General features: G+C 48.4%; 2 protein-coding genes and 1 long non-coding RNA gene across 3 annotated transcripts in view; 1 reads left to right on the top strand and 2 right to left on the bottom strand.

The window, feature by feature from the left end:
* PLEKHM1 (pleckstrin homology and RUN domain containing M1) overlaps positions 1-2,584 on the bottom strand; it is a 47,904-nt gene extending 45,320 nt beyond the window's left edge. The window contains exon 1 of the mRNA XM_042967898.1: positions 2,448-2,584. The gene's annotated coding sequence lies outside the window, so the exon portion shown is untranslated. The remainder of the gene's footprint in view (positions 1-2,447) is intronic.
* LOC122233790 lies at positions 67-26,257 on the top strand. Its single transcript, XR_006211512.1, has 2 exons — positions 67-148; positions 25,593-26,257. It is a non-coding gene; the product is annotated as an uncharacterized LOC122233790 (long non-coding RNA).
* The window catches only part of LOC122233789 (leucine-rich repeat-containing protein 37A2-like), a 209,532-nt gene continuing 197,582 nt past the window's right edge, over positions 14,719-26,668 (bottom strand). The window contains exons 15-22 of the mRNA XM_042967923.1: positions 24,519-24,796; positions 24,051-24,251; positions 21,573-22,640; positions 21,086-21,190; positions 16,855-16,904; positions 15,257-15,311; positions 15,035-15,177; positions 14,719-14,933 (exon numbers count right to left, since the gene is read on the bottom strand). Coding sequence (XP_042823857.1) covers positions 14,831-14,933; positions 15,035-15,177; positions 15,257-15,311; positions 16,855-16,904; positions 21,086-21,190; positions 21,573-22,640; positions 24,051-24,251; positions 24,519-24,796 — 2,003 coding nt within the window. The 3' untranslated portion in view covers positions 14,719-14,830. The remainder of the gene's footprint in view (positions 14,934-15,034; positions 15,178-15,256; positions 15,312-16,854; positions 16,905-21,085; positions 21,191-21,572; positions 22,641-24,050; positions 24,252-24,518; positions 24,797-26,668) is intronic.

Genomic DNA, 26,668 nt, shown 5'->3' on the forward strand with positions numbered 1-26,668 from the left:
ACTCCGATCCTGCACCTGGCTATGCACGACAACAGGCCGGTGTTTAAGCCCTCCAGCTGCTGTACCAGGTGATGAGTCAGGGTTTTCAGTTGGAAACAAATGACAAAGTTATCTTCTGATTCAGAAAGACAGCTGATACTTCAGACATGTGAGTGCTGAGTAAACAGCACCTCCTTCTACCTGAAGAAAGTTGGATTTCTAGACAAGAGCCCTGTGGGGGGTGGGATGGGTGTGGGGGGGGGGTGGGTAGGGCGACAAAGCAACTGAATATCAGCTGGAGGGCAAGCAACTTCTAGCTCGTGATTCCCAGTCCAAAGGCTAGTGGGTGAGGCCAGAAATGTGAGGTCTAGGAACACTGGGTATCTTTCTTTCCTCCCTCCCTCCTTCCATCCAACAACACCCATCTCTCCCATATTCTTGTCCCAGATCCCTTAAGATTCTGGCAAGGACCAAACTCTGAGTGAATGAAAGCAGGACCTTTGCCTGACTCATTCACCATTGTCTTTCTAATGCTTCAAACAGTGCACGGCACACAGTGGTGCTCACAAAATACTTGCTGAATGAACAGATGAGTAAAATAAAAAGGCTCAGACCGTTTCAGACTGTAAGAAGTTGAGGTATACAACTTCTCAGTGGTGGGGTCACTGCGGAACTCCTTCCATTACACCAAGCTGCCAACAGGCTGAAACCCTTCAGAGATCACACCTTAACGGAAGGGGATATTGAAGGTAAAAGGACATCCGATTCTCAAAGGCGTGAGACTATAAATGCAAGCAAAGACAAGGGGTCTTCTTTGGGGTCCTTTACAATGGCTGTCAAATGGCCAATCCTTTGGAGTTTGGTCACCAGAACTTAGAGGGGATGTGCACCCCCAAATCCCAGGAGATTATAAATGTTAACCATGGAGCCTGGGTGCCTCAAGAATGTCTAGCTACTCTGAGATAACTTGACTCTCTGTGTTCATGGGTAATCAAAATGGTCAAAACTCAATGATCCAGCACCTGCAAAAAGAGGAAGCAATTCAACAGCCTCCACGGAGGCCTCGGCGTCCCCAGGATCCACTCATCTCTACTCTTCACAACATGTAACGTCACCTCTGGCACATTCGGTAGCGGGACTAATCTACAACCAGTTCTGGCCAGGAGGAGCACTGGGTGAGGGTCCTTTCTGAGCGGCAGGGCAATACACATGGACATGATTCTGTGACCACAGCCAACCCCACACAGTGGAACCGCTTGAGTTTCTCCAGATCATCACCCAAAAGGAAGTGATAAGCTTCCACTGCCCCAGCTGAATGAGTAGCTCCCTCACCTTCCAGGTATTTGGATGATACCTATCATTCCAGCAGCCAACGCGAGTAATGTAATATGGATGCCAGGAATACAATCCTTAAGGACAGGTACAGGGGGCCTGACATCCAGGAAAAGCACTTGACCCACGGGAGAAGGATCTCTACTCCTCCACACTTACTTACCATCTGAGGCCCTGCCTCAATTGAGGTGTTCGGCAAGTGCCTGGCTCTGAGAAAGCAGGTGGGGTTGGCAGGGGACTGCACTAGGTTCTCAGATCAAATGGGGACCACATCAAGGGAAGAGTGGGCACAGAGCTGGGATGAAGAGTTGAAATGGGGATAGGAAGACGTCAATCTAACAAGATTGGGTAGGGGTGGTGGGAACTAGGGCAGCAAGAGTTGGGGGGTGGTTTAGCAAAGACTCAGGAATGAAGTGTCCTCAGGCTGGCTGGGGATGGAAAGAAAGTATGCGGTGGGCTTGGAAGTTAGGGGTTGAGTGGGTGAGGGCAAGAAGATACATACAAGACTTGAGATAGGGCTGAGATCAGAGTTGTCAAGAAGAGGGGGGTAAGCGCAATAGGGCATCTACTGTAGTGGTAGGTATTAAATGAGTGGGGGGAGGTGGGTGTTTTGGCTGAGCAGACCTTGGGGGGCTGAGCAGGGGGGCTGGGATAAGAAAGCTGAGCCTGAAAAGGGGTAAGCCAGAAAGACGGGGAGGGGGAGGGGGGGCTCGAGGAGGTTTGCGTGGAGCACTGGGATTGCCAAAGGGGTTGAGGGGTGAGAAGGAGATGCGTTAGAGGGAGGCGGAGGGAAGTGGCTGTCCTAGGGGTTGGAAGTGGGCTACCGTGGGGTCGCGTGTGGCTGCACTTACGCAAGACCAGTGGTGAAGGGGTGAGGGTAAGGGCTGGACTCGGGTCACGGGTGGAGAAGAGGAAGGGGACGGGTCAGCACTGGCTGTTTGGGCTGAAGGCTCGGGTCCGAGTGGGGTAGGGTGCGGGGCTCAGGCCGGGAAGGGAAAAGGCTCTGTCTGAAGCAGGACAGTTTCAAAGCAACCAAGGGTTTGCGATCACGGACAGGGCTGGTGACCCATCGCCCGTTCTCGTCTCGGCCCCGCCGTCCCCTTCTCACCCTCCTCGCCCTCTGACCCCTAACTCACCAGAGGGAGCCGGGAGGGGGCGCGGGGCACTCCTGGCCACTGCAGCCCCTAAGCCTCCGACCAGGCGCTGCGGCCTCCCGGCCAGGGACAACAGGAAACGGCGCTCGCGGCGCCTGACGCCATCACGTTGGTTCGGCGTCCGGCCCCGCCCCCGGACCGCGGAGCCAATCGCAGGGCCGGCGGAGCCTCGGGGCGGGGCCAGCGCTCAGGAAAGCCCAAGTTACCAGCCCCAGAGCACGTGAGTGATCTGGGAGGCTGGGGACTCTTCGACCCGAGATGCGCACGAAGAGGCGAGGCCACCAGGCTAGCCCACCAGTGTCGGGCGAACGTGTCCTACTGCCCGCCCCCAGCAGTGTCTGCGTCTCACTAGATCCCGGCCGCCTTCTGGGTTCATGACCTTGCCTGGGCACAGCACTATCTACCGTTGAGGCTGTCTGTTGGCCTCCTGCCCGGAAGGTTCCCACTTGTAAAATCGGACCAATAACGTCTACCCTAGTTTTGCCTCCCTGAGGGCATCAGTGCAGGTGGTGCTTCCCGCCTGGTGGTTCTCAGGAAAAGCATACAGGTTTTGATCACCCCTATCACCAAGGGAGCACCTTTAGGTACCCGTCAGCCCCCAGGCATGAAGCTTAAGGTTCTGGTTATTCTCATCTAGCCAGGAAGTTGTTTGTTTCCTTTACTTGGTAGAGTTGACATTTCTCTTTCACATGGACTCAGAACAAAAGGTCAAGAGTGTGTGTTGGTGGGGGTGGGGACAGATGTCTTGTGCTTTGGACACTTCATACCTGCAGGCTTAGGTCAAATGGGATCTTAGGGCCTGAGTGTGGGGTGAGTACTGGGGTGGAGAGGCACTGCTACCTGCAGGTCCAGGGGGACTTTGGGGGTGTCTACAGGGCTGGTCTGGGAACGGGACAGTTCTTGGAAGAAAGCTCCACTGATCTGGGCCAGGCTCTCCATCAGCCTTTCTGGGAAGGGGAGAAGAAGGGGTCCCAGTGCCTGTTTCCATTTATAAAACCAGCTGTTGGAGATGTGGCACCTGAGTGTGTGCGGGCTGCCTCTTCAATAATTCTCTCTCTAGGAGCGAGAACCACCTCTCCTCGATTTTAGACTAGATGAATCTGAGTACATTTAGTATGGTTAACAGTTGAACAGAAAGTTAGAAATAAGGACACGGAGGGATGCCTGGGTGGCTCGGTCGGTTAAGTGTCTGACTTCGGCTCAGGTCACAATCTCACAGTTGTGAGTTCCAGCCCTGCATTGGGCTCTGCGCTGACCGTGCAGAGCCTGCTTGGGATTCTCTCTCTCTCTCTCTCTCTCTCTCTCTCTCTCTCTCTCTCTGCCCCTCCCTTGCTTGTGCTCTCCCTCTCAAAAGTAAATAAACGTTAAAGATAAATAAATAAGGACACAGAAGCAAAGCATTATCTTAGCGTTAAACAACTTGGAAAGTAAGGAATTTACTGGGAAATCCAGTTTCCTGGGCAAAAGGATAGTGTTTCTGGTTATAATTATAGCACATCAAGAGCATCAGTGTCTTGATACAAGCATGCCCTCCCCCAGATGGAGCCAGCAACATTCCTCAGTTCTTCCAATGAATTTTTGCGCAGCCGCTGTCTGCAAAAGCTGTGGGAACCCCGCATGGTAATATCTATCTTTTCAGGAGCCCCTGTCTCCTGGTCTTCTCTTACTTCTCAGGCCTCTCAGCCCCTCTGCAAAGTCTACGGGCTTGTCCTCTTCTCTCCATCTTACTCTGGCGCACATTTCCACCATTCGTGGGCCACGAGTCCACCAGGTAATCTGAGGCCGGAAAAAAAAATCTCCCATTACCCTGTTATTTGAGCAATAATAAAGGTACGTGCAAAGTGCCATGGTGCCCACAGAGAAGAGGCCTTGAAGGTTATCCTGGCGGAAGCAACTTTTATCTGAGCCTTCCGGGTGGACACAGGAAAGGGCAATGCCGGCGAAGAGACTGGTAGAGAAACGGCTGGTGGGTAGGAATGCAGACTGAGCTCAGGGGAGGGTGCACGGAGAGGTGGAGAGGAAGCTAGGAAGTAAGGCCAGAGTAAGGGGAGGGGGCTTAGAATGGAAGGGGGAGATAAAGACAGATTGGGCAATGGGGAAAGGGAGGAGGCACAGACACAGCTGGAGGCCAGTGCAGGAAGGGCTCAGACGCTCACAAAGGCACTGGTCTGTCAGATTTCAAGCACTACGCATAGTCATTCAAAGCCAGGCAGGAGGACTGCAGGCATCTGAATTTCTCGGGGGTCTAAGGTGTAGATTCCTGAACCCCGCCCCTGCCCTGGAGAGTCACTCTGGGATGAGGTCCAAGAATTTAGCCTTGACCCAAACCTTTTCTGTCTCTTGCCCTACCACCCGTGGATCTGAAGGGTGAGAAAATGTGAGAATCTCTCCTTAACCTAGGAGCTGAAGGGCAAGGCATTTAACAGGTGTGGAAAATAGAGGCTCCTATTTGCCAGATAGGAATTTTGATTTATCCTTAGCAACCACCCTGAAGGTAAGCACCATTGTTATCCCCATGGCATAGATGATAAAACAGGCTTAAGAGAGGTTAAGGAACTTGGGGGCCCAAGGCCATACAACTCATAATTACTACAGGTGGGATCCTCACCCAGCTCTGATTCTAGCTGGAGAACTAGCATAATTCAGTGGCCCAGCAAGTGGGCTTTGGAGCCGGGAATGCTTAGGTTTGAATACCGGCTCTACCCCATACTGTTTTCTAGGCCTTCCCTAAGACAGCGCAGGGCCCAGCACAACCCAGCAAGTGTGGGCCTGAGACCACTGCCACAGTCAGTGGTTTTCATAGGCCCCTCGAGATGGCACCAGAGATAGAAACTTCTAAGTTTGATTGGTGGTTAGAAAAGAGAAGTAAATCACAACACGCTGAGGCCCCTCCGCCTCAGGCAGAGGGGCCAGAGTGTGTGACTTCCGGGAAGTTCCCCAAACTATCTGAGCCTCAGTTCCTCATCTGTAAATTGGGGAAAATATCAGTTGCCATGAGGATTAAATAAGATAATATCTTCAGGACGGTTTCTGGTCTGAAGTAAGCACTTGAGGATAACTAGCTATATTATTATTATTATTATTATTATTATTACAGTTTTGGCTAATTCGTACCTACCCAGTCCAGTCAGATCTCCGTTTTCTAACTGGTCTTTGAGCACTGGAGTGAGAGCCTCTCTTGTTTGAACCCCAGATGTATCCTTATTTGGTCTCTGACCGAAATCATCTAAGCAGAACTAATGCCACCATTTCTTTTGAAACCGGAATAGGTAATGTTCTCATGGCTTCTGTTGCAGGAAGCTGGTTCTTCCCACTCTCTTTGAAAAAACGGATTTAAAGGGTTCGTAAAAATTATGTGTCAATTCTATCTCAATAAAGTTGGACACAAATACAGCTTTGAGGTGCCGTTGACAAAAGAATGGACTCTTTAAGCCTCCCAAATGTTATCACACATAGTTTACAGTTCAAATAGTACGAAATGAAGTGGTGAGGAAACAGAATGACCCGCAGCAGCTTCTTGCCTCGACCATCCCCACCCTCCTGGGCCAGCTCGCCAGTCCTCGGTCCTCCTTACCTCTCGCTGGATCTTCTGGTGCTTATCTCCACCTATCTTGTGTTTCTAGCTCTTAATTCTTCCATTTAAAAGAGTTTTTTAATTTTTTTTTTTTTTTTTTGAAAGAGAGAGAAGGAGAGAGAGAATCCCAAGCAGGCTCTGCGCTGTCAACACAAAGTCCGATGCGGGGCTCGAACCCACGAACCGTGAAATCGTGACCTGAGCTGACGTCAGACGCTCAACCGACTGAGCCACCCAGGTGCTCTGATTCATCCATTTTAGACACTATCTGTGGACTTCCTAGCAACACAGGCAAGGAGTTAGGTCTTTAACACCCCCCACCCATTCCATTCTTGGGGTTTAGTTTTGTCACTCTTGCCCCATGATTGATAGTGGTTGCAGAATTGTGACTAGGTAAGCATTGCTCACCGCAGAGCTTGCTCATGTAGTCCGATGGCACTCGTTTCTGTCCCCTGACCCCCCGGGGTTTAATTTCTTCTCCTTCTCTTTCTGTGCTGCCCGCCACGATCACTCCTCCACTCCGCTCCAGTGCTCTGGCATGACAGTTAGTGCCGTTTCCCTCGGCTACCTCCTTGACCTGTCATACGCTGCTGTCCTGGAACCTTCCTTCGCTGCTTCCTGGGCTGGGGTTTTCCTGGCTCCCTTCTCTTCTTGCTTTCTTTACTCTCTCTCTTGATCTGCAGTTAAGAATCCCTTTCTAATATTAAAAAATAGAATGGTCTTCGGACCTGCTCGTGATCGTAGGGATCCTTTCGATATCTATTAATTGGGACAAAAAATACAGAAAGACCAAAAGTTACTATGAAGGCACTCCTGCTCTTAAGTGAATTTGTGTTTTACTCACAATAGCATCTATGAACGTGTGAAAGCCTGTTCAAAGTTTAGGCTTAGGGTTAGTTCAATCTAGCCTCAATGTCTGGTCTTCCATTTGTCACCTCGCCCCCTCAACTTGCCGTGAGACAACCCCCTCTCTTGACTTTCTGTTCAGTTCCTGTGCCCTAGCAGAGACTTAAGTACTGGTTTAAGGCCCACCTTGCAGGTGCACGTGACCATGGCTGGCCAATCAGGGTCTCCTCCTGCCAGATACAGGGTCCAAGCAGACCAATCAGAGGCTTTTTGAAGACTGGCTTTCCTTTATGAGGCTTGCTCAACCTCAGTGGAGAGTTGGAGTTACTAACGACTATCTTTGCAGTCTTGGGGCATCCATCCTGAAGCCTGAAGCCGTCATGGAGGAAAGCACAACTGAGGGATAGTTGGGGAGAGAACGACGTTTGAGCGCTAGATGCGGCCAGCTTGAAGATCTTAGGCTTCCCGGTTATGTGAGCCGATACACCGTATGACATTTTTGGCTTAAGCATATTTTAGTTGGATTTCTTTCACTGGGAGCATAAAGAGCGGCGACTGATATCCTGTCTTTGTGAACTTGGGCAGGTTATACAAGCGGTGCGTACAGACTTGGACCGTGACAACGCAGCTCCCACTAGGTCCCCTATGGCTGCCCTGTTATCAGCCTGAGCCTGAGACAGCTTGACATTGAATAGCCCGTTTTAGGGACTGGAGGAAACGACTTACCATGAGTCACTGCCCTAAAATATGCTTTCTACCCACATGCCCGGTGCCTGGAATTCTGTGGTGATGGTGGCATTCCTCAGGGTTAACCATGGCTCTCTTCAAACGGTTCTCCTTTGGAGTGTGAAGTCTGCGATATTTAACTTGTAGAAGTCCTTTCTTCTGGAGGTCCCTCTGGCAGGCAGTGGATCCAGGATGCGGTGTAGACAGACCTAGGTACACATCTCAGTTCCCAATGGCACAGTCCCTTTGCAGCTTTGCGGGCAAACCCCTAGCACTGTGTGCTGACCTTTAGGAGGTCAGTCTGTATCACATAAGGAATCCTACGCAGAGAGTGAAGAAATGGTCTCAGATTCACCCAGTAATCTCCCTGAGTCAGCCCTGAGGGCAGGGCCTGGCCCTAGGCGTTGGGAAGAGGAAGGAGATGTGATTCTTGTCTTGTCAGGGCTCCTGACCTAATAGAGAACTGCGGTTGAGTCTTCACATGGACGGACGCTGTCTTTCACTCTGCGCCATTCGTAGGTGACGCCTAGAAGAGCAGGGCCACCGTGTTGTAGCCTCTGACCCAGGACTCTGTCACATTCTGGGAGAGAGAATTATGGGCCCTCCCCGCATCCCCGCTCCTGCTGTGTCTCCTCGTGGCCACAGTGTACTTTCCCATCCCCTGGCTTGGGGCTTGGGGCTGGTTCCGTGCTTAGGCTCGAAGAGGCCCGATGGCTCTTTTGCTTGCTCTCTTACGCTTCTCTTGGGTAGCCGCTGCCTCTTCAGCCTGGGTCCCGGCAGCAACACAGGGAGAAAAGACCAGCAGTGAGAAGCAGCGCCGATCCAGCCAGCAGGGCATTAAAGTACAGCGGTAACGGCCAACCTGTGAGAATCGGTTTCCCAGCCTCCTCTGAGTTTTGAGGATGGTCTATTAGTTAGCACTGTTGTGGCAAAAGATAACAGATACATGGATTCCCTCCGTTATCAGGTTACGTACAGGTTCAGCTGCTGCAGTAGAGACCCAACACAACAGTGGTTAAGTGATTTTTTTTAATTCTTTTTTTTTAATCCTTTTTTTCGGGGGGCGGGGGGGAGAGTGCAAGCGGGGGAGGGGCAGAGAGAGTGGGGCAGAGGATCCAAAGCGGGCTCTGCGCTGACAGGCTGACAGCACAGAACCCGATGTGGGACTCAAACTCACGAACCCCGAGATCGTGACCTGAGCTGAAGTTGGATGCTTAACCGACTGAGCCACCCAGGCGCCCTTTAATTCCTTTGTTTTTAAATGTTTATTTATTTTTGAGACAGAGACAGAGATTGAGTGGGGGAAGGGCAGAGGGAGACACAAAGTCTGAAGCGGGCTCCAGGCTCCGAGCCGTCAGCACAGAGCCCGATGTGGGGCTTGAACCCACGAACGGTGAGATCCTGACCTGAGCTGAAGTCGGACACCTAACCGACTGAGCCATCCAGGCGCCCCAACAGGGGGTTAAATTAAAAAACAGCTTCTTGGGGGCACCCGGGTGGCTCAGTCGGTCAGGTGTCTGACTTTGGCTTAGGTCACGATCTTGCCGTTCATGGGTTCGAGCCCCACGTCGGGATGTGTGCGGACGGCTCAGAGCCTGGAGCCTGCTTCACATTCTGTGTCTCCCTCTCTCTCTGCCCCTCCCCTGCTCATGCTCTGTCTCTGTCTCTCAAAAATAAGCAAACATTGAAAAGAAATTTTTTTAAGAAGCAGCTTCTTGATCTCTCATATGATAATCCGGTTAAGTACTGGATCTGGGGCTGGTTCGGTGGCTCTTATGTCAGGGAGCCAGGCTCCTTCTGTTTTCCTGCTCTACCACCCTGGGGTGTAGCCCTCATCCAGACGAGGCCTTTGTACCGTTGAAATCTTCATTTCCTCCACAGTGTGGCGCCAGACCGCTCTCTGCCGCTGCCCTGGAAACACACGCAGCCTAAGCACCATTCCTGCCTCTGCTCTGGGCCTCGGGACTTTTCTTCTTCTTGAATGAGTGTGCTCCCGCCCCCCAGCTGGTGCTCCACGCCATCCCCCAGGTCTCAACAACATACCCCCACCAGGACCACAGGAGCCAGAGCTGGTCGTGCCTGGTGGTCCTCAGGACTGAGAGGCCCTGACCTCCGTGGGGGCAGGAGCCGGCCAGCATGACCAGTCGGGACTCCCAGGTTAAGAATCCAGTTGAGCCTCCTGGTCATCCTCAATCTGCTCTGCCCTTCGTCTCCCACCCCCAAATCCCTGCCGACCTCCAGCCCTGAAGAAGCCGGAGAACCTCTGCTTCCCCCACCTCCCCGTCCGCCTTGTCCTACTTCAGTCGTTTGGTGAGCATAAAAAGGCCTGTCAAAGTGGTCCCTCTGTTTGGGGGATGGGCTCAGGAGGGGTGGGCATGTGGGTTCGGAGGGTGACAGATTCTTTCTCCAAATGCTCGCCAGGCTCCTCCGAGCCCTCTTCTTGATTCGACCTTGCTTGGCCTGTGAAGACTTGAACAAACACGGACGTGGTTGCTGGCAGCTCGTGGCCGCATCCCTAGTAGGACCCTAGCCTCCCTTAAAGTGCCTGCCTGCAAAACTCCCGGCTGTCTAAAGGATTGGCTGCTGAGTCCAGCCAACGCCTGAAGATCGGGCCCCTGTCTCCCAGCTTCTGTGAGAGGGCAGGAGCTTAACTTTGAGAAGTGTCAGCAAAGCCAGATGGGTCTCATATGGGCCAGCGTCCCTTCCTGCTTTTTGTCATCTTTCACTTCTGATTATAGAGCCCCCCACTCATTCCCTTCCCTAGTCCCTCATTCTCCCTGTGAAATACCCCATCACCTCTGTAATAATCCCAGTCGGGTGCCTGCTCACGATGAACCCTTTCCCCTACGGCACTGCAATACTATGTTACTGACTGAAATCTGTCTGGATTACTTTAAGTAGTGTCTGCTTTTGTTTGTTTTCATCAGGGGAGGTGTGCAGGATCAGCCTTTTAATTTTTTTATTTTTAATATTTATTTTTGAGAGAGAGGCAGGGTGCAAGCAGGGGGGTGGGGGAGGGGCAGAGAGCGAGGAAGACACAGACTCCAAAGCGGGCTCCAGGCTCCGCGCTGTCAGCACAGAGCCCGACGTGGGGCTCAAACCCAAGAACCGTGAGATCATGACCTGAGCCGAAGTCGGTCGCTCAACTGACTGAACCACCCAGGTGCCCCAACAGCCTTTGAAATTAAATTATTTTCAGGATCAGCTTTTTAAGTAAGCATCCTAGGGATGTTTGCGTATAGAGGTCCAAAGGCTGTATTTTGAGAAATCATGTTTCCCTGTGGAGATCTTTTCTCTGGCAGCCCTTTTGAATGGGGGCTATGTTTTCTCAGATACTGCATTGCCAATAGTCCATCCAGCTTTAATTCCAGTGAGAACGTTCCAGAGATGAAACTAAGAATCAACTCCAGGCGCTTCTCCAGTCACCTCTGGGGATGAGTGTATGTCGTCAGCATCCAGCGCCTCACCTGCTGCCCAGCTAGAATGACACCTTTCAGGGTTTCCGACTTAGGAACGCGACCACCAGGTTACTCCACGTGGACACCACCCCCCTTTCACAAAGCCTTTGAACACCCCCCCATCAGGAGGGGTTTGCTGGATGATGTTGGTTGGCTCTTGACACCCATTTCTAGCCCCTTCTTTGCAGGTCCTGGAAACCCACGAACCATCGTTGACAGATTCCCTCGACAGCAGAATTGTGCCAATAAAGCGTACCTGTGTGAAATTTGGAAGGCGGAGGTGGAAGGAGGTGGAAGCCATGCTTTCCTCCTCTGTAGCAGCAGACATGCGGGCCGAATGTTGGAGTCCATACTCCCCACCAGTCAGGCTTGGGGCCATGGGGCTGTAGTGACCCCGGCAGTGGCTTCCCGAAGTTTCCTGACCGAGTGGCAGCAGCAGCTTTGAATCTATGGAGAGCAACTGTGGTAAAGTAACCTGAGAGCTAGTGGTGCGATTCCCCCCTGGCCCTGACCTTCACCACCGCGAGCCCCACCAGTGGTGAGCACCAATTGCTTGTATGACCTGTGTGTGTGTGTGTGTTTGAAATATCTAGAATGGTTTGTTTTCCTGGCTATGGTAGTTTTAAAATATGTTCACAAAACTGAGGGTTGATGGGGGGTGGGAGGGAGGGGAGGGTGGGGGATGGGTATTGCGCCTGGGTGGCTCAGTTGGTTGAGCGTCTGACTTTGGCTCAGGTCATGGTCTCACCATTCATGGCTTCGGGCCCCGCATTGGGCTCTGTGCTGACAGCTCAGAGCCTGGAGCCTGCTTCAGATTCTGTGTCTCCCTCTCTCTCTTGTTCTCTCTTCAAAATAAACATTAAAAAAGATGTTTTTTGAGGAATAAATGTTTATTGTTGTTTTTAAAAAAATTTTTTAAATGTTTATTTTGGAGAGAGAAAGAGACAGAGACATAGAGTGCGAGTGGAGGGGTGGCAGAGAGGGTCATAATCTCGTGGTTGGTTCATGGGTTCGAGACCCGCATCGGGCTCTGTGCTGACAGCTCAGAGCCTGGAGCCTGCTTCATATTCTGTGTCTCCCTCTCTCTCTGCCCGCATGCTCTGTCTCTCTCTCTCCCTCTCTCTCAAAAATAAACATTAAAAAAATTAAAAGAAATACGGCAAGGTAGCATTCGAGACTGATAAGTATTGTGCAAATTTGAGGTCGTGTTATAGAAACAACATTTTCTAAGCTTCACTTTATGAACCACATTTGAGCTAATGGAAATATTCCAAAATAGGAGAATGGAGTTGCCTGGAATCCCGGCCCACACTTCGGGAAGCCCAACTATGCACAGATGGGTCTTCTTGGTTTCTCGTCAGCTCTGTCTCTGTGTCCACCTCTCTTCTTCAAAAAGTCACCACCGGCCCCCGCTCCACCCAGCTCATGAAGGAGTTTGAGCTGGCATGAGGAGTTTCTGCCCTTGTGACCTAAGAGTGACTAAAGGGCCTAGTACTGCGCCTGGCTCAAAGCAGGTGCTCAACAAACAGTAGCGGCCACCATCCTCATCGTTATAATTATTGATTCTTTGATGGTAACCATGGCTTAGACGTCTCTGTACCCCTGCACCCTGCAGCAGGGCAGTATAACCGTCAGCAGGCTTTGGAGTTAACAGGCCTGGATTAAACCCCTACCTGGCAGTTTTGGATTTGCGGCCTTGGGCACCTGAACAGGGTACCTACATCCTTTAAGCCCTGTCCCCTTATCTGCCAGATGGGGATAATAAAGTATGTTTTCACGGACTGTTGGGCTAAATTAAGACTGCAAAACGCCCAACCCAGGCCTTGACACCAAGTAAGCAAATAGTAAACTAGGTGCTGCTGCCGCTTCCGATTACTGTTACTCTCTAGTCTTGTGCTTTCAACACACTTATTTGTTGGCTCACTGAAGTCACCACACAGAGACAGACACTTGGTGGCCGTTCTCACTAAAACGCTGGGGGAACGGGAGCAGGCACCAGGAGAACAGGTGTCCTTGCCCAGCAGCAGCAAACTAATAAAGCCGAAGAGGCACTGATGGGCCAATCACCCCGCTTGGAACCGTTCCTACCAACCCTGCCAAACCTGCTGGGCTGTGCCCCAGTCCTACTGTCGCCTCGGGGGACTCTGTTGGTGGCCAGCGGTTGGTGCCATATTCCATCACCTATCGCTAAGCCACCAGCATTTATTTGGGGGCATTTAAAGAGATTGTCAGGGGCGCCTGGGCGGCTCAGTCGGTTAAGCATCCGACTCTTGACTTCAGCTCAGGCTGTGATCTCACGGTCGTAAGATCGAGTCCCTCGCATCGGGTTCCACACTGAGCACACAGCCCGCTTGGGACTCTTTCTCTCCCTCTCTCTCTGCCCCTCCCCCCTTGCTCTCTTTCAAAATAAACAGACATTAAGAAAAGAGATTATCAAACCTTGTTAATTCAGGATTTCTTTTATTCACTACTGTATTTTGACTCTGACGTCCTTTTTCTAAAACCTGTCATTCATGTACTCAGAAAGCATAGATGACTTCATTATTTTTAATGTTTATCTATTTTTGAGAGACAGTGTGTGAGCTGGGGGGAGGGACAGAGAGAAAGGGAGACAGAGGATCTGAAGTGGGCTCTGTGCTGACAGCAGAGAGCCCAATGCAGGGCTCAAACTCCCACACCATGAGGTCACGACCTGAGCCAAAGTCGGATGCTCACTGGACTGAGCCACCCAGGCACCCCGACTCCTCCCAACATCCTAAATGTGACTGGTTAACGCCCTCCTCTGCAGAAGTGGAGGGATGTTTGCGTCTTCTGCACGTTGTGCTGCATTATCTCTTGGAATCGTGCAGCCCTGATCTGAGCTGGGTAGGAAAGCAGTGGTAGGTGTGGTGCTGGGCTGAACTGGAGAGAGCCCAGCCGCACGCATCCGACCCTCAGTGGGGTCAGCAGAGGCTAGTGGGGTACAGGTGAACAGTAAGTGCCCCCACCAATAAGTTTTCTGAAATAAAGGCCTGAGCAGGGCAGTCCTGGGTAATTACTGCTCTCACACATTCTTTACTCTAACCCTCCAGCATCTCCCTGCTAGCTCTCTGAGGGTGGGGACTTTTTTTTTTTTTTTTTTGAAAGAAAACAAACAAAAAAACCCAATGGGAATTATCTACTAGCTTGTAAGGTTGAGGAACACCCTACTTCCAACTACACATTTTGTGTCTGAGTTTGAGCTCTTGGGAAGAAAGACAGGCCTCAGCCCTACAGTGGAGGTCGGCTCAGCGATCCAAATATTCTGGCAACCCCAAAGACCTCACAGAGGGGCCAGAGAGAGATGATCCTCTATGGGCAGGGGGTCAAGCGCGTTGTGAATAACTGGTATTTGGTGAGCCAGGGGAGAGAGCACCAGAATAGGCTGTTAATTAACTTAATAGTCTAAGCCCCTTGAAGATACGTTTTCCAGTTTCCAGAGACTGACCGTATCAGGGAAATGACGGAAAGACGCCCCGTTCACCCTACTTTGCCCATACTGTGTCTTGTGGAAATACTGGCTACCACGAGGGACTCTGGCTTCAGTCCTGCTTCTCTCGCCTGTGGCCCCTGTTGTCTGTAGATAAATATTTAACCGTTTACGTTTTAATTCCTTACCACGTGGCTAGAATTGGTTATGGATTTATACATTTTAATATGAGAAAAACAAGTATTTTACAAGCAATGCTGAGAAGCCAGTATCGGAAAGTAAACTTTGTAGGTGGCCTGAGGCAGGACGGCGTTCACTCTGTGACAATCTCACATGCTGTCTCACTCTCGTCACCCAGCTCTTCAGTAGTGGAATCTGTGGTCCGAGTCTTCTCTGCTGTGGCTTTGCCAGCCTCCCTGGGAAAAGGAGAAGAATGCCAAGGCTTTGACTCTCGAAAGGAACAATTCAACTCTTCATAATTTCCTCGTTTTAGAGAAAATCTTCCCCAATCACGTACCCTAGTTCCATGTTGAAAATCTCATCTTCATCAGAAGAATCCTTGTCGTGTAGCTTCTGTGCCATGTTTTTCTTGCGTGTGGCATTGAGGGGTCTGTACATGTCCCTAAGCCAAAGTGGCCGCCTTCTCCAGAAAAAGCCCTCCTAGAAAACAGAAAGGACAACGTTAGGTCTGTTTCCCCTGCCTTCTCCAGCCACGGTACTTTATCCTCCTCAGATTTACCTGATTGTCACTTTCCTCTGAGCATCTCTTACGCAGCAGAGATCCAAAGAAGCCCCTTGAAGGAAACACACACACACAGACAATTAGTGATTCGTACCATTTTCCATGCCTCTCACAATGTATTTCTCCAGTCTTATTAGCAAGCAAAATCAACACAGACCTGGGATCTCAGAAATAATTCCATACATGCTGGGCTTTCAGAATTTTCCTGTGTCTGTCCATAATGGCCCCACAGTGTCCCTGGGAGACCTTTGTATGTAACTTGACATGAAGTATAGGCAGGATTTTCACCCTGCTCACCTTCTGGCCCTTGGCCAAGTGCCCTTGTGCAGTCAACAAACTGGGTGACCACACGGCAGAAGCACCTAACTCTCTCCAGAAGCATTTTACATCAGTCCCCGCCAGGCTTAGCCTCACAGGCATCATTTGCTGGCGGGTGGGGAGGTGTTTCTATTTTCCTAGCTGCTTTACCTTACAAGATGAATCGCACCGAGTGAATGCCTGAGTCCAACCAGCAGTTATCTAGCTCACTGACTTTCACACTGCAGGCAGATGAGTGAGTGAGTCGTGAAATCACCTGAAAACACACGGCTAGCGCTAAAACACAAAATACTCTTTTTGAATACAAACGGAATAGGGGGTACCTGGGTGGCTCAGTCAGGTGAGCAGCCCAAGTCTCGATTTTGCCTCAAGTGATGATCTCACAGATTGTGACATCGAGCCCTGTGTCTGGCTCTGTGCTGATAGTGTAGAACCTGCTTGGGATTCTCTCTCTCTCTCTCTCTCTCTCTCTCTCTGCTCCACCCTCCCCCCCAAATAAATAATAAACTTAAAAAAAAACAGAACAGAAAGAATCAGAGTGTATGGTAAGTTTGTTTTAGAAGGTACTTATGTCTATACGGTATGTGTGCACTGAGTTGTGACATAAAATGCAGTTCACAGCCCAAGAACAGTGTAGTCAGAGACGTGCCCAACTGGAAAGGAACCATCTTCTTTCTGGTTCTAGTGGTACTAGTGATACAACCGTCCGGCAAGATATCTTCCTTTTCTCCTTCTCCATCTCATTATTATAAAAGGAAGAGATAAATGATTATCTAAGGTCTCTCCCAGTTCAAATTCTATTGGGTCTGGATAAAGGGAATGGAGAGCGGGGCCTCGAAAACCAGAAGGAGGAAGAAGGAAGTTTTCCCCCTACTTTACGGGAGGGACTCATGTATTCTACCTTCCATCATGCTTGAAGACTAGCCCCTTCACCCCACGACTTTTGGCCCTCCCTATCCCTTCTCCAGAGCCTCTGAGAAGGTCTGTGGCCAGGCCTGATGCCCACCGCCAGCGGGAACGGGTCTGAACATTTCCACCCCCGTCCCCCCACGATCTTTCTTTAAAGGTCTAGTGAGCAGGTGCTCTGTGCCAGTCCCATTCTAACTCGGGTTTGGCTGGGCAGCTAACTTTGCTGGATCCAGGCAAAGCATTAGGCCAAATATGTATTCTTTCTGCCTTTGGTGATTTCCTGGCTGTAAAACAAGGGGATTGAAATAGAGGAGTTTGAAAATCTAGTTCTAAAATTCTACTTTAACGATTGCCAGACTAATATTTACCTTGAGCTTCCTTCTTTACCTTCCTTGGCTGCTGTTCTATGAGAATAAATCTGTTTTGGAAGAAAACATGATCACAGTTACCCATCACAATAACCACTCCCTCCACATCTTTATTCATTCCTTTGCATTTTAGGTCTTATCTACCCAGTGAGATGATAACTTTTCCTAGGACAGGAATTTGTTGAATAGTCCTTTGACTCTTCAATAACACCTAACTCGCGTGCAGCTGGTAATACATTTTACTGACTGCCTCAGATAACATTCAACAGGTAATTCCTAATAAAAATTCTTGGGAGGAGGAAAAGAAAAGTGTCTACCAGAAACCTAAACAGCAGCACTGTTTTAAAATCAAGGACAAGAGTAGGATGTCTGTTATCACTGCTGCTATTCATTGGTGTTGAGGAGGTCCTAACTGATGCACTGGGAAAAAATGGAGTCGTGGAAAGGAAGAACTAAGACGTATTTGCATATGAAATTACAGACAAACTAAAAGGCCCAAGAGAATCAACTAAAATTTTGTTGGAAGAAACATGAGAATTCAGCAAGATGGCTAGATATATATAAAATCAAGAGATCAACATGTAAACCTCAATGACTTTCCTATGTTCCATAAATAATTAATCAAAAGACGGAAGAATTATCCCATTTACAATTATCAATAAAAAGGCATAAAGTACCTAGGAATAAACTTAGCAAAGAATGGGTAAGACCTATGAGATGAAAACACTAAAGCTCTTCTGAAGGACATTAAGGAGAAACGAATACGTGATGTGAGACACTATTTTCCGAGAATAGTGTAAAGATGTCAGTTCCCTTCAAATTAACCTACAAATTCGGGGCAATCCCATTCAAATCCCAAGACAGTTTTTCAAACAAAAACTGGCCAGCTGACATTTGGTAGAGAAAATGTGCAAGCATAGCTACAAAATGGATGAAAAAGAAGATCACAGAGCAGACGTTAAAATACGTTCTTACAGAGCAACTGCAGTTAAGTATGTAGCGTGATACTGATACAGGAAAAGAAAACCAGGTTGATAGAATAGAGTCCAGATAACACTAGTATTTTGGATCCATGAAGAAAGAATGAACCATTCAATAAAAGATTTTAAAGTAACTGGATCTTTATGCAAGGGAAAAAAGTTAGATCCCCTACCTCGACCGTACCAAAACACCAGACAGATTCCATACAGATTAAAAATAAATAAATCACAACAAATATTATAAGAGTACAGAAGAAAATATCAGAGACTATTTTTATACCATGAGGCGAAAAGGCCTTGTTAACGAGGCCCATGTCCCATAAGCCATGAGGCAGATATGGTGACGGACTGTCCACACCCCCTGTTCATCGTAGTCCTTGCCCCCTTGATCCCCTGGATTGTTTGTCCTCTTCCTGTTGATTTATAAAACTCTCTTCATATGAAATATATTAATCCTTTCAAGGGCTTTCACTGAATTTCAATGTTTCAAATATTTGTCAGTGTTTTTATCGTGAAGGAGACGGAACAGTGGGATAGGAGCACAGGCTGACTGCAGGCACAGCTGGGTTCTGCTTTGGGTTTTGCCACAGGGGCCTTAAGCTGATCCCCTTCTATGTAGGAAAGAAGGATGGTGATATCATCCTCACAGGACTGTGGGGATTAAATCAGATGTCTGGTTTATTCCAAGCAGAAATCAGACAAGACGATCAAATCTATCAAATGTTTCTGCATGTGGTATCAGGTCACAAAGCTTTTTCTCACCACAAGATTATAAAAGTATTGATTCTGTTTTCTTCTAGCACTTTGATGGGTTCTTGTTTCTCTTTTTTTACATGTACTGAAATATGTTTTTTTAAGGTGAGAAATAGGGATCTGTTGTTATTTTCCTCCCAAATAATTAAGCAGTTGTTCTATTACCATTTATTTATTTTCTTCCACTGATTTGAATACTAAAAGGTAACATTTCAATGTTTATTTATTTATTTTTGAGAGCGACAGAGAGAGAGAGTAAGAGTGAGAGAGGGGCAAAGAGAGAGAGACACACACACAGAATCCAGAGCAGGCTCCAGGTTCTGAGCTGTCAGCACAGAGCCCAACACAGGGCTCGAACTCCTGAACCATGAAATTATGACCTGAGCCAAAGTAGGACGCTTAACCAACTGAGCCACCCAGGCGCCTCTAAAAGGTAACATTTTAAAAGTCCTAGTCACCCACGGATCTGTCTATTGCTGGACTCTGTAGGCTACTTCACATAAATATTACGTTGCATTATTCCTCATTGTGAAATTGACACAATGCCTCATCTCTTCCTTTGAACATCATTATTGTCCACTACAGGAAAAAAACTGCATGGTCTCTGACCTCAAAAAGTGTATCATCTAAGTAGGGAGAGGAAATAATGAAACCACATAAAAAAATATAAACACAAGGTTAAACCACATAGGAATTTAAAACAGCAATAGGAGTTTATAGAACTTCCCAAAAGCAAAAGGCTGCAGGCCACCTCAAGATGCAGAGTACTGACTGGACAATGGCCAATGATTTCTCTTCCCAGAGGTCATGGTAAGTTGACCCCACGCTAGTTCCTAGGCTCTTAGGCTGAGAAATCAGACTCTGATCTCATCAAGAGAGAACGCACTTCTTTCTGCATGGAGGCAATATCACCTTACCACTGTCACAGGATTGATCAAAATCAGAATGTCAGGTCATGACTTGACAATAAGGAAAACATCCATTCCACCCATTCCACAGATAGGGCATCTGTGTCCACATGATTGGGACTCCTGTCTCCTGTGGAGACAGGCCTCTGTGGCACACTGAAGTATAATCAGAAGGCTATTTGGTGAGAAGAGAAGTGGAAGAAAAGTAATTAGCTGAATCCAGTGTTTCATGGAAAGGACGGAGGTAGCTAGATCCATCCATCTGCCCCGCGGGCACAGCCCGGCTGGTGGGCCTGACTCTCATCTGCTGCCTGAGGTGCCATCTCTACTCTTAGGCAAGGCTAGGTGGGCACTGCCCATGTTGGTCTCTTCCTCACCATTTCTATGCTTTTACTACTGACCAACCCTCCAGAAGACAGACATGTTTCTCCTTAGCAGTTAATACATCCAGTCAGGTTTTACTCAAGTCTGATAGACCAGGAAGCCTTACATATCTCTGCTCTGATCCATGACCCTGATATTTCTCTCTTGAGGAGCTGCCTTTTAACAAACTGTTTAGCATATTTTTGTTATCAGGGGAGGGGAATGCGTCACTGCAGACCCTAAGAAATGGTGACAATCTCACAGAAGGACTAGGTCCAGGAGTATTACAGTATTCGGGGAAGGCTTTGTGAAGAAAGATGAACTCGAGTTGGCTTTTGAAGGCTCACGGGACTTCCACCAGCAGAGTGAAATAAAGGAATTTCAAGTGGGCAAAGTCACCAACAAAAGTAGGAATGGGCATGGTCTGACTAGGGGATGGTGAGGGGCTGCTTTGGCTGAAATGGAGGGTTGCCATGACAGATGGCAATATAGATATAGATATAGATATAGATAGATAGATAGATATAGATATAGATATATAATAAGCATATGTATATTTGAATAAATATATTGAATATATATTCAATTCATACATAATTGAATAAAAGGTAAACAGGCAAGCTCCAGGAATAGGCAACTGTAATTATGACACGCTCTGAGTAGCCTGATGCAGGATTTTAGCTGCAGGGTTTTAACTGAACCTGTTTACACAATGCCTTGCGAAGTGGAGGAGAGAGCTGTAGGCACATCTAATTAATCAACAAGATGACACTTTTATCTCTAAGCCATGCCCTTTCTTCCAAGATGACTGATAGCTCCATGAAGGTGAAGACTATTTCTCTCTCATCATTTTAGCCAACGAGGAAAGAAATCAGTGGTAGTAGGAGGATGACTGGTGAGTGCATCGAATCGACATCATTTTTTTGAGTTGAAGAAATTTTACTATCATGTCAACTGTGGCCTTCTTAGACCTAATGTCTCAGAACAAGCTAATGGCTTGTTATCTTGGTTACAATCCACAGATGTCTCCCGGCAGTGGGGTTCCTTTTAAAATCCCTGGAATATACTTTGCAATAAAAGGACAAAGCATATCTCAGTCCTCCAGACTGAAGAGGGATATCACGTCGTGATAGGTGGGAAAGTGGCTTTGATTTTCAGTTTGTGGGTTCTGAATCTACTGTAAAGAAGGAATATAGTCTGGGAATCTGAATTAATTGTTGTCCTTACCTCAATGAGACAGAACACTATGATCAAAATCATCACTACTACAGTCACAGATATTGCCAAGATGAGTTTGTTGTTATAGCCATAGCCTGGAACTTCTTTTGTGAGCTAAAAAAAAGGGAAAGAACAATTTTTTTAGAAAACAGAGATAGGATGAAAGTTAACTATTCTTTAACGACTCTAAAACCCCATTCTTTCCGATGAATCGCTTATAGGTTCTTAAGGAATATACCAAATCTAATGTGATATGTAATCTTAATCATTAGCATTTTCTTCAAGACTTGATGTATCTTGTATGTTAGGTCCTCTTTTTGTCTCCTCTGGGAACAGCGGCACTGTTTCCTAAATGAGCAAAGTGGCAGATCACTGCCTTAGCCAAAATTATGTGGCCAAGACAAGACCCGGACTAGGAGCCCCCGGTCCTTGTGCTTGGGTCCATGTCCTAAACCACCTAAATGTCGAGACCCCACATTTGGGGATTTATCCTCACCTCCCTTGACTCCTGCCCTCTCTGTTCACTCTGGACTTCTGTGCTCTCATTGATATAATTCTCATTTTTCCATTGGTCCGTATCCCACTCTGCCTTGGACACCTTTACTTCTTGCTGCTCGCTGAGAAGCTTCATCAGGAGGCCTGTTCTGGAGATGAGCTTGGCACAGGCCAGCTGCACCTGGGTCTCAGAGCAGTCCATTTTCAAAGTCCGGATAACATGAGAAATGAGCCTTCTCACGTCATTGCTGGGGATGAGGGACTGTAGCTGCTGGTTTAACTGAATTTCAAACAGATCACCTGAGGACGAGAGCTTTGACACAGTGAAGCCTGTGGCTTTTGGGGGCAAGCCAGTGCCCGCATTGTGGTATTCCCGTTGTGTATCATTGGTTTGTTTAACGGTCGGCATAGAGTTGTCTGCAGTAACAGTAGAATTAGCAGTGGAAAGATTCTTACGGTCTGTGAATTCAGGGAGGGTTTGTTCTGGCACAGTAGTGTTTCCTGTAGAAATATTTTCTTCAGAAACATTTTGAGCAGTAGTGTTCTCTACAGTAGCGTTTTCTCTGTAAGTTCCTGAAGGAGCAAATAATTCTGGAAAAGGATTTTTCTGAGGACTCAGTTCTCCCGGAGATGAAAAATCCTCTCGTGAAGGGGAATTTATGAGGCTCCTGACTGCAGAGGATGGAGGCCTCTTTGCAAGCAGCTGTCTATTACTGAGTGAACTTTCCTTTCTGGACTTTCGATTCAGTTTGGCCTTGGGTGTTCTGTGGACCACACGGGAGCGACTTTTATGAAAGCGGTGTGTCTTTCTGGGGAGTGAGGCTGGTCTGAAAGCCTTCATATTTCTAACTCTAGCATTTGCATCTTCTAAAACAAAAATGGTGTACGTTAAGTCTTTTGATTCTTTTTTCACGTCAGGTGGGGATTTTGGAGCGGGGGTGGCAAAAGGCCTGCCCAAAGAGTATTGCTTCAGGAAAGAAGAGACCGCTGCATTGTGCTCATCTACGAACGAAGGCTCTGTATTGAAGGAGCTTCCCACTAATTTGCTGGGCCTGTGCGCCACGGGAAGCTCCCCTGGGGATGGTCTCCTGAGCCTTCTTTCCTTGGGAGCGGGGGTGGCAGAAGGCCTGTCCAAAAAGTATTGCTTCATGAGAGAAGAGACCGCTGCCTTGTGCTCATCTATGAACGAAGGCTCTGTATTGAAGGAGCTTCCCACTGATTTGCTGGGCCTGTGCGCCACGGGAAGCTCCCCTGGGGATGGTCTCCTGAGCCTTCTTTCCTTGGGAGCGGGGGTGGCAGAAGGCCTGTCCAAAAAGTATTGCTTCATGAGAGAAGAGACCGCTGCCTTGTGCTCATCTATGAACGAAGGCTCTGTATTGAAGGAGCTTCCCACTGATTTGCTGGGCCTGTGCGCCACGGGAAGCTCCCCTGGGGATGGTCTCCTGAGCCTTCTTTCCTTGGGAGCGGGGGTGGCAGAAGGCCTGTCCAAAAAGTATTGCTTCATGAGAGAAGAGACCGCTGCCTTGTGCTCATCTATGAACGAAGGCTCTGTATTGAAGGAGCTTCCCACTGATTTGCTGGGCCTGTGCGCCACGGGAAGCTCCCCTGGGGATGGTCTCCTGAGCCTTCTTTCCTTGGGAGCGGGGGTGGCAGAAGGCCTGTCCAAAAAGTATTGCTTCATGAGAGAAGAGACCGCTGCCTTGTGCTCATCTATGAACGAAGGCTCTGTATTGAAGGAGCTTCCCACTGATTTGCTGGGCCTGTGCGCCACGGGAAGCTCCCCTGGGGATGGTCTCCTGAGCCTTCTTTCCTTGGGAGCGGGGGTGGCAGAAGGCCTGTCCAAAAAGTATTGCTTCATGAGAGAAGAGACCGCTGCCTTGTGCTCATCTATGAACGAAGGCTCTGTATTGAAGGAGCTTCCCACTGATTTGCTGGGCCTGTGCGCCACGGGAAGCTCCCCTGGGGATGGTCTCCTGAGCCTTCTTTCCTTGGGAGCGGGGGTGGCAGAAGGCCTGTCCAAAAAGTATTGCTTCATGAGAGAAGAGACCGCTGCCTTGTGCTCATCTATGAACGAAGGCTCTGTATTGAAGGAGCTTCCCACTGATTTGCTGGGCCTGTGCGCCACGGGAAGCTCCCCTGGGGATGGTCTCCTGAGCCTTCTTTCCTTGGGAGCGGGGGTGGCAGAAGGCCTGTCCAAAAAGTATTGCTTCATGAGAGAAGAGACCGCTGCCTTGTGCTCATCTATGAACGAAGGCTCTGTATTGAAGGAGCTTCCCACTGATTTGCTGGGCCTGTGCGCCACGGGAAGCTCCCCTGGGGATGGTCTCCTGAGCCTTCTTTCCTTGGGAGCGGGGGTGGCAGAAGGCCTGTCCAAAAAGTATTGCTTCATGAGAGAAGAGACCGCTGCCTTGTGCTCATCTATGAACGAAGGCTCTGTATTGAAGGAGCTTCCCACTGATTTGCTGGGCCTGTGCACCACGTGAAGCTCCCCTGGGGATGGTGTCCTGAGCCTTCTTTCCTTGGCCATGTTCTCCACAGATGGCTGGGCGCTCTGTTTCCTCTGGATGTTCTGACGTCTCAGTTCTTTTAAGTGCCTTTTCCGTATGCCCTTTGGGCCCTTGATGACCTTTTTCACTCTCAGGAACTTTTTCCCCACACTCTCAACCTCGTCTAGGCTCTTCTCCTGCGTTTGGGCAGTTTCCAATTTCTTTGGAAAGATTTGACGTTTAAACTTGGGACCTAAAAGGCTGGAATGTATAAGCATGGCCATTTTTTCTTTCTTTTTCACGTCATCAATTTTTTCCTGAATTTCTGCATCTAACAAATTTTCCAGAAAGTAGAGTTTTCTCAGTTTATTCTTGTAAGTTGAATTGTTGGATCCAGGTTTAAGAGAAGGGTCCCCTGTGTCGTTCATCGAGTGACCCACGGGCTTGTCTCCCTCTTGCACATTTGAAAACAGAAGTTTAATGAACGGTAACAGCGTCGATTCTACGTCTTCTAGATTGCCCTCCGAGAAATAAGGCAATATGTAATTCAGTGCACTAATGACATCACTTTCGTCATTGAAGTCTAGCTGCTCATTCATAAAGGCTGACAAACTGACACGATCTATGTCTGAGGACGCCTTCTCTGGCTCAATAGTCAGCTCCGTGCTGGCGCTCTTCTTTCGAGCTGTCAATACCTTCATGAATGATCCTTCTGCCTTCCTTAGGTATACTTCCTGATCTGTCGAAGAAGAAGAAGAGATGAGTTTTGATAATGAAAGACTGACAGCACAGCTCTTTGTCAATGCACAGTCATACGTCCCAGTCAAGCAAATTAAGAATCAGCAAATACTCGAGCGCCATTTAGAGAGGAGACGAACTCAAACTTGGACCCACGATTGGCAACAACAAAAGGACAAAAAGATGTGTTTTGAAAAAGTAGCTATTTCCTCAGAACATTCCACAGTGTGAATAAGTATATTTAGAGTTATTCCATTGGTCCCTAAGGGCCGATTGCCCAGGCCTCAAGAAAAGCCAAGGCCGGAAGATACTCGGCTAAACTGTGTGCAGCTCTAGTGCGACTCCTGGCATTCACATACCCCACCCTGTCCTGCTTCGGGGGCAGAGGGAGCGCGAGTCTTCCTCCTTCTACGTCTTCAGTGGGCTTGAGTTCTTGCTACCATCACATATGCCCGGGACAACACCCGTCACCAGCAGGTCCTCATCTGGACACGCCCTCTCCGCCCACCCACCAATTCCTTCGCTTGGTCCCTGCTCCCATATATCGCACCTCCCGTAACATAAGCTCTAGACAGAAAAAACTAAACACAAGACCCGCTAAGTCCACCCTGGTTCTTTGCTTAAATTTGGGCAGAGATGTGGGGTATAGGTTAAGAGATTTTCCAGGTATGAGAGAGATGCCACTGTGGGGCGTTCAAAAAAAATCAACGGAATGATACTTGAGGTTTTAAAATGCAGAAGGGATAAAGAAACTTTGGTCAAATGCCTACTTTGCTTTCATTTCCTTTCATTTCCAGATTTCTAGCTTTACTGAGAGAACCATCCAGAGCTTCCAACTACATGAAGGTCAAGCGTACAGCTTGTGTACACTGAACAGCACTGTGCAGCTGGGTTTTTCCAGAAGAATTAAAAGTATTTTTAGTGGTGCTGGTGAGAGTCGGAGGAGGAGGTGATAAAGGTCACGAGAGAGGAGGAGCAGCGGGCTGGCGGAGCGCCCAAAACGGGAGAGGAGACTCGAGTGCTAGGCTAAGGCACCTCTGATCTCATTTTTCCTCGCCTGTCAAAGGAGATAAAAAAAAAAAAATGCCTATTCTGCCCACCTCTAAGGGAGACGGGAGTAAGATAATTGGTAAAACATTGTTTTGGAAAATAAGCAACACCACTTATAGAAGTAGCAAAGTGTAATTTATGCTGTGCCCTAGACCATTGACAGGGACCCATATTCAAGCTATCCAGGTGCAAAAGCACATTTTGGAAGTCACCAAGTTAGTGCCAATAAAACCTAAGAACAGAAAAATACCTAAAAGCACCCGTGTTTTGGATAGAAAAGCTTAAGATTCAGAACAAGAGTTGGACAGCCCAAGGATAGAAGAGCCCTCTCATCCGTTAGAACGGTTGGGTAGCAGCTTCTGGTTAGGGCACAGAAACACAGAGGCTCCAAATAAAACTTTTTCAGAAATCAGCATCACTTGTACTCTTACACACTTATAAAAACAACAAAATAAACAAAAAGGTATCTCCACCTGTCCTATAAGACAAAGGGCACCTGAGACCTAACGCACGTAAAATCAGCTTATAAGCTGTGACGCACTATGTGAACAGGTTTTCATTTGGGGGTAGTTGACTTAATAATGTAACTGAGAATCTGACTTTTAACAAAGGAATAGTTCTTAGAAATTTAGGGATCTGAACTCTGAATGAGTAAAAATAATGCAATGACATCATTAGTTTAAAAATTTACCATTGTTAGGGTGCCTGGGTGGCCCAGTCAGTTAAGCATCCCTTTGGCTCAGGTCATGCTATCACAGTTCAGCCCCGCATGGGGCTTGCTGCTGTCAGTGTAGAGCCTGCTTCGGATTCTCTGTCCCCCTCA

Source organism: Panthera tigris, chromosome E1, assembly GCF_018350195.1.
Source record: "Panthera tigris isolate Pti1 chromosome E1, P.tigris_Pti1_mat1.1, whole genome shotgun sequence".
Taxonomy (NCBI): Eukaryota; Metazoa; Chordata; class Mammalia; order Carnivora; family Felidae; genus Panthera; species Panthera tigris.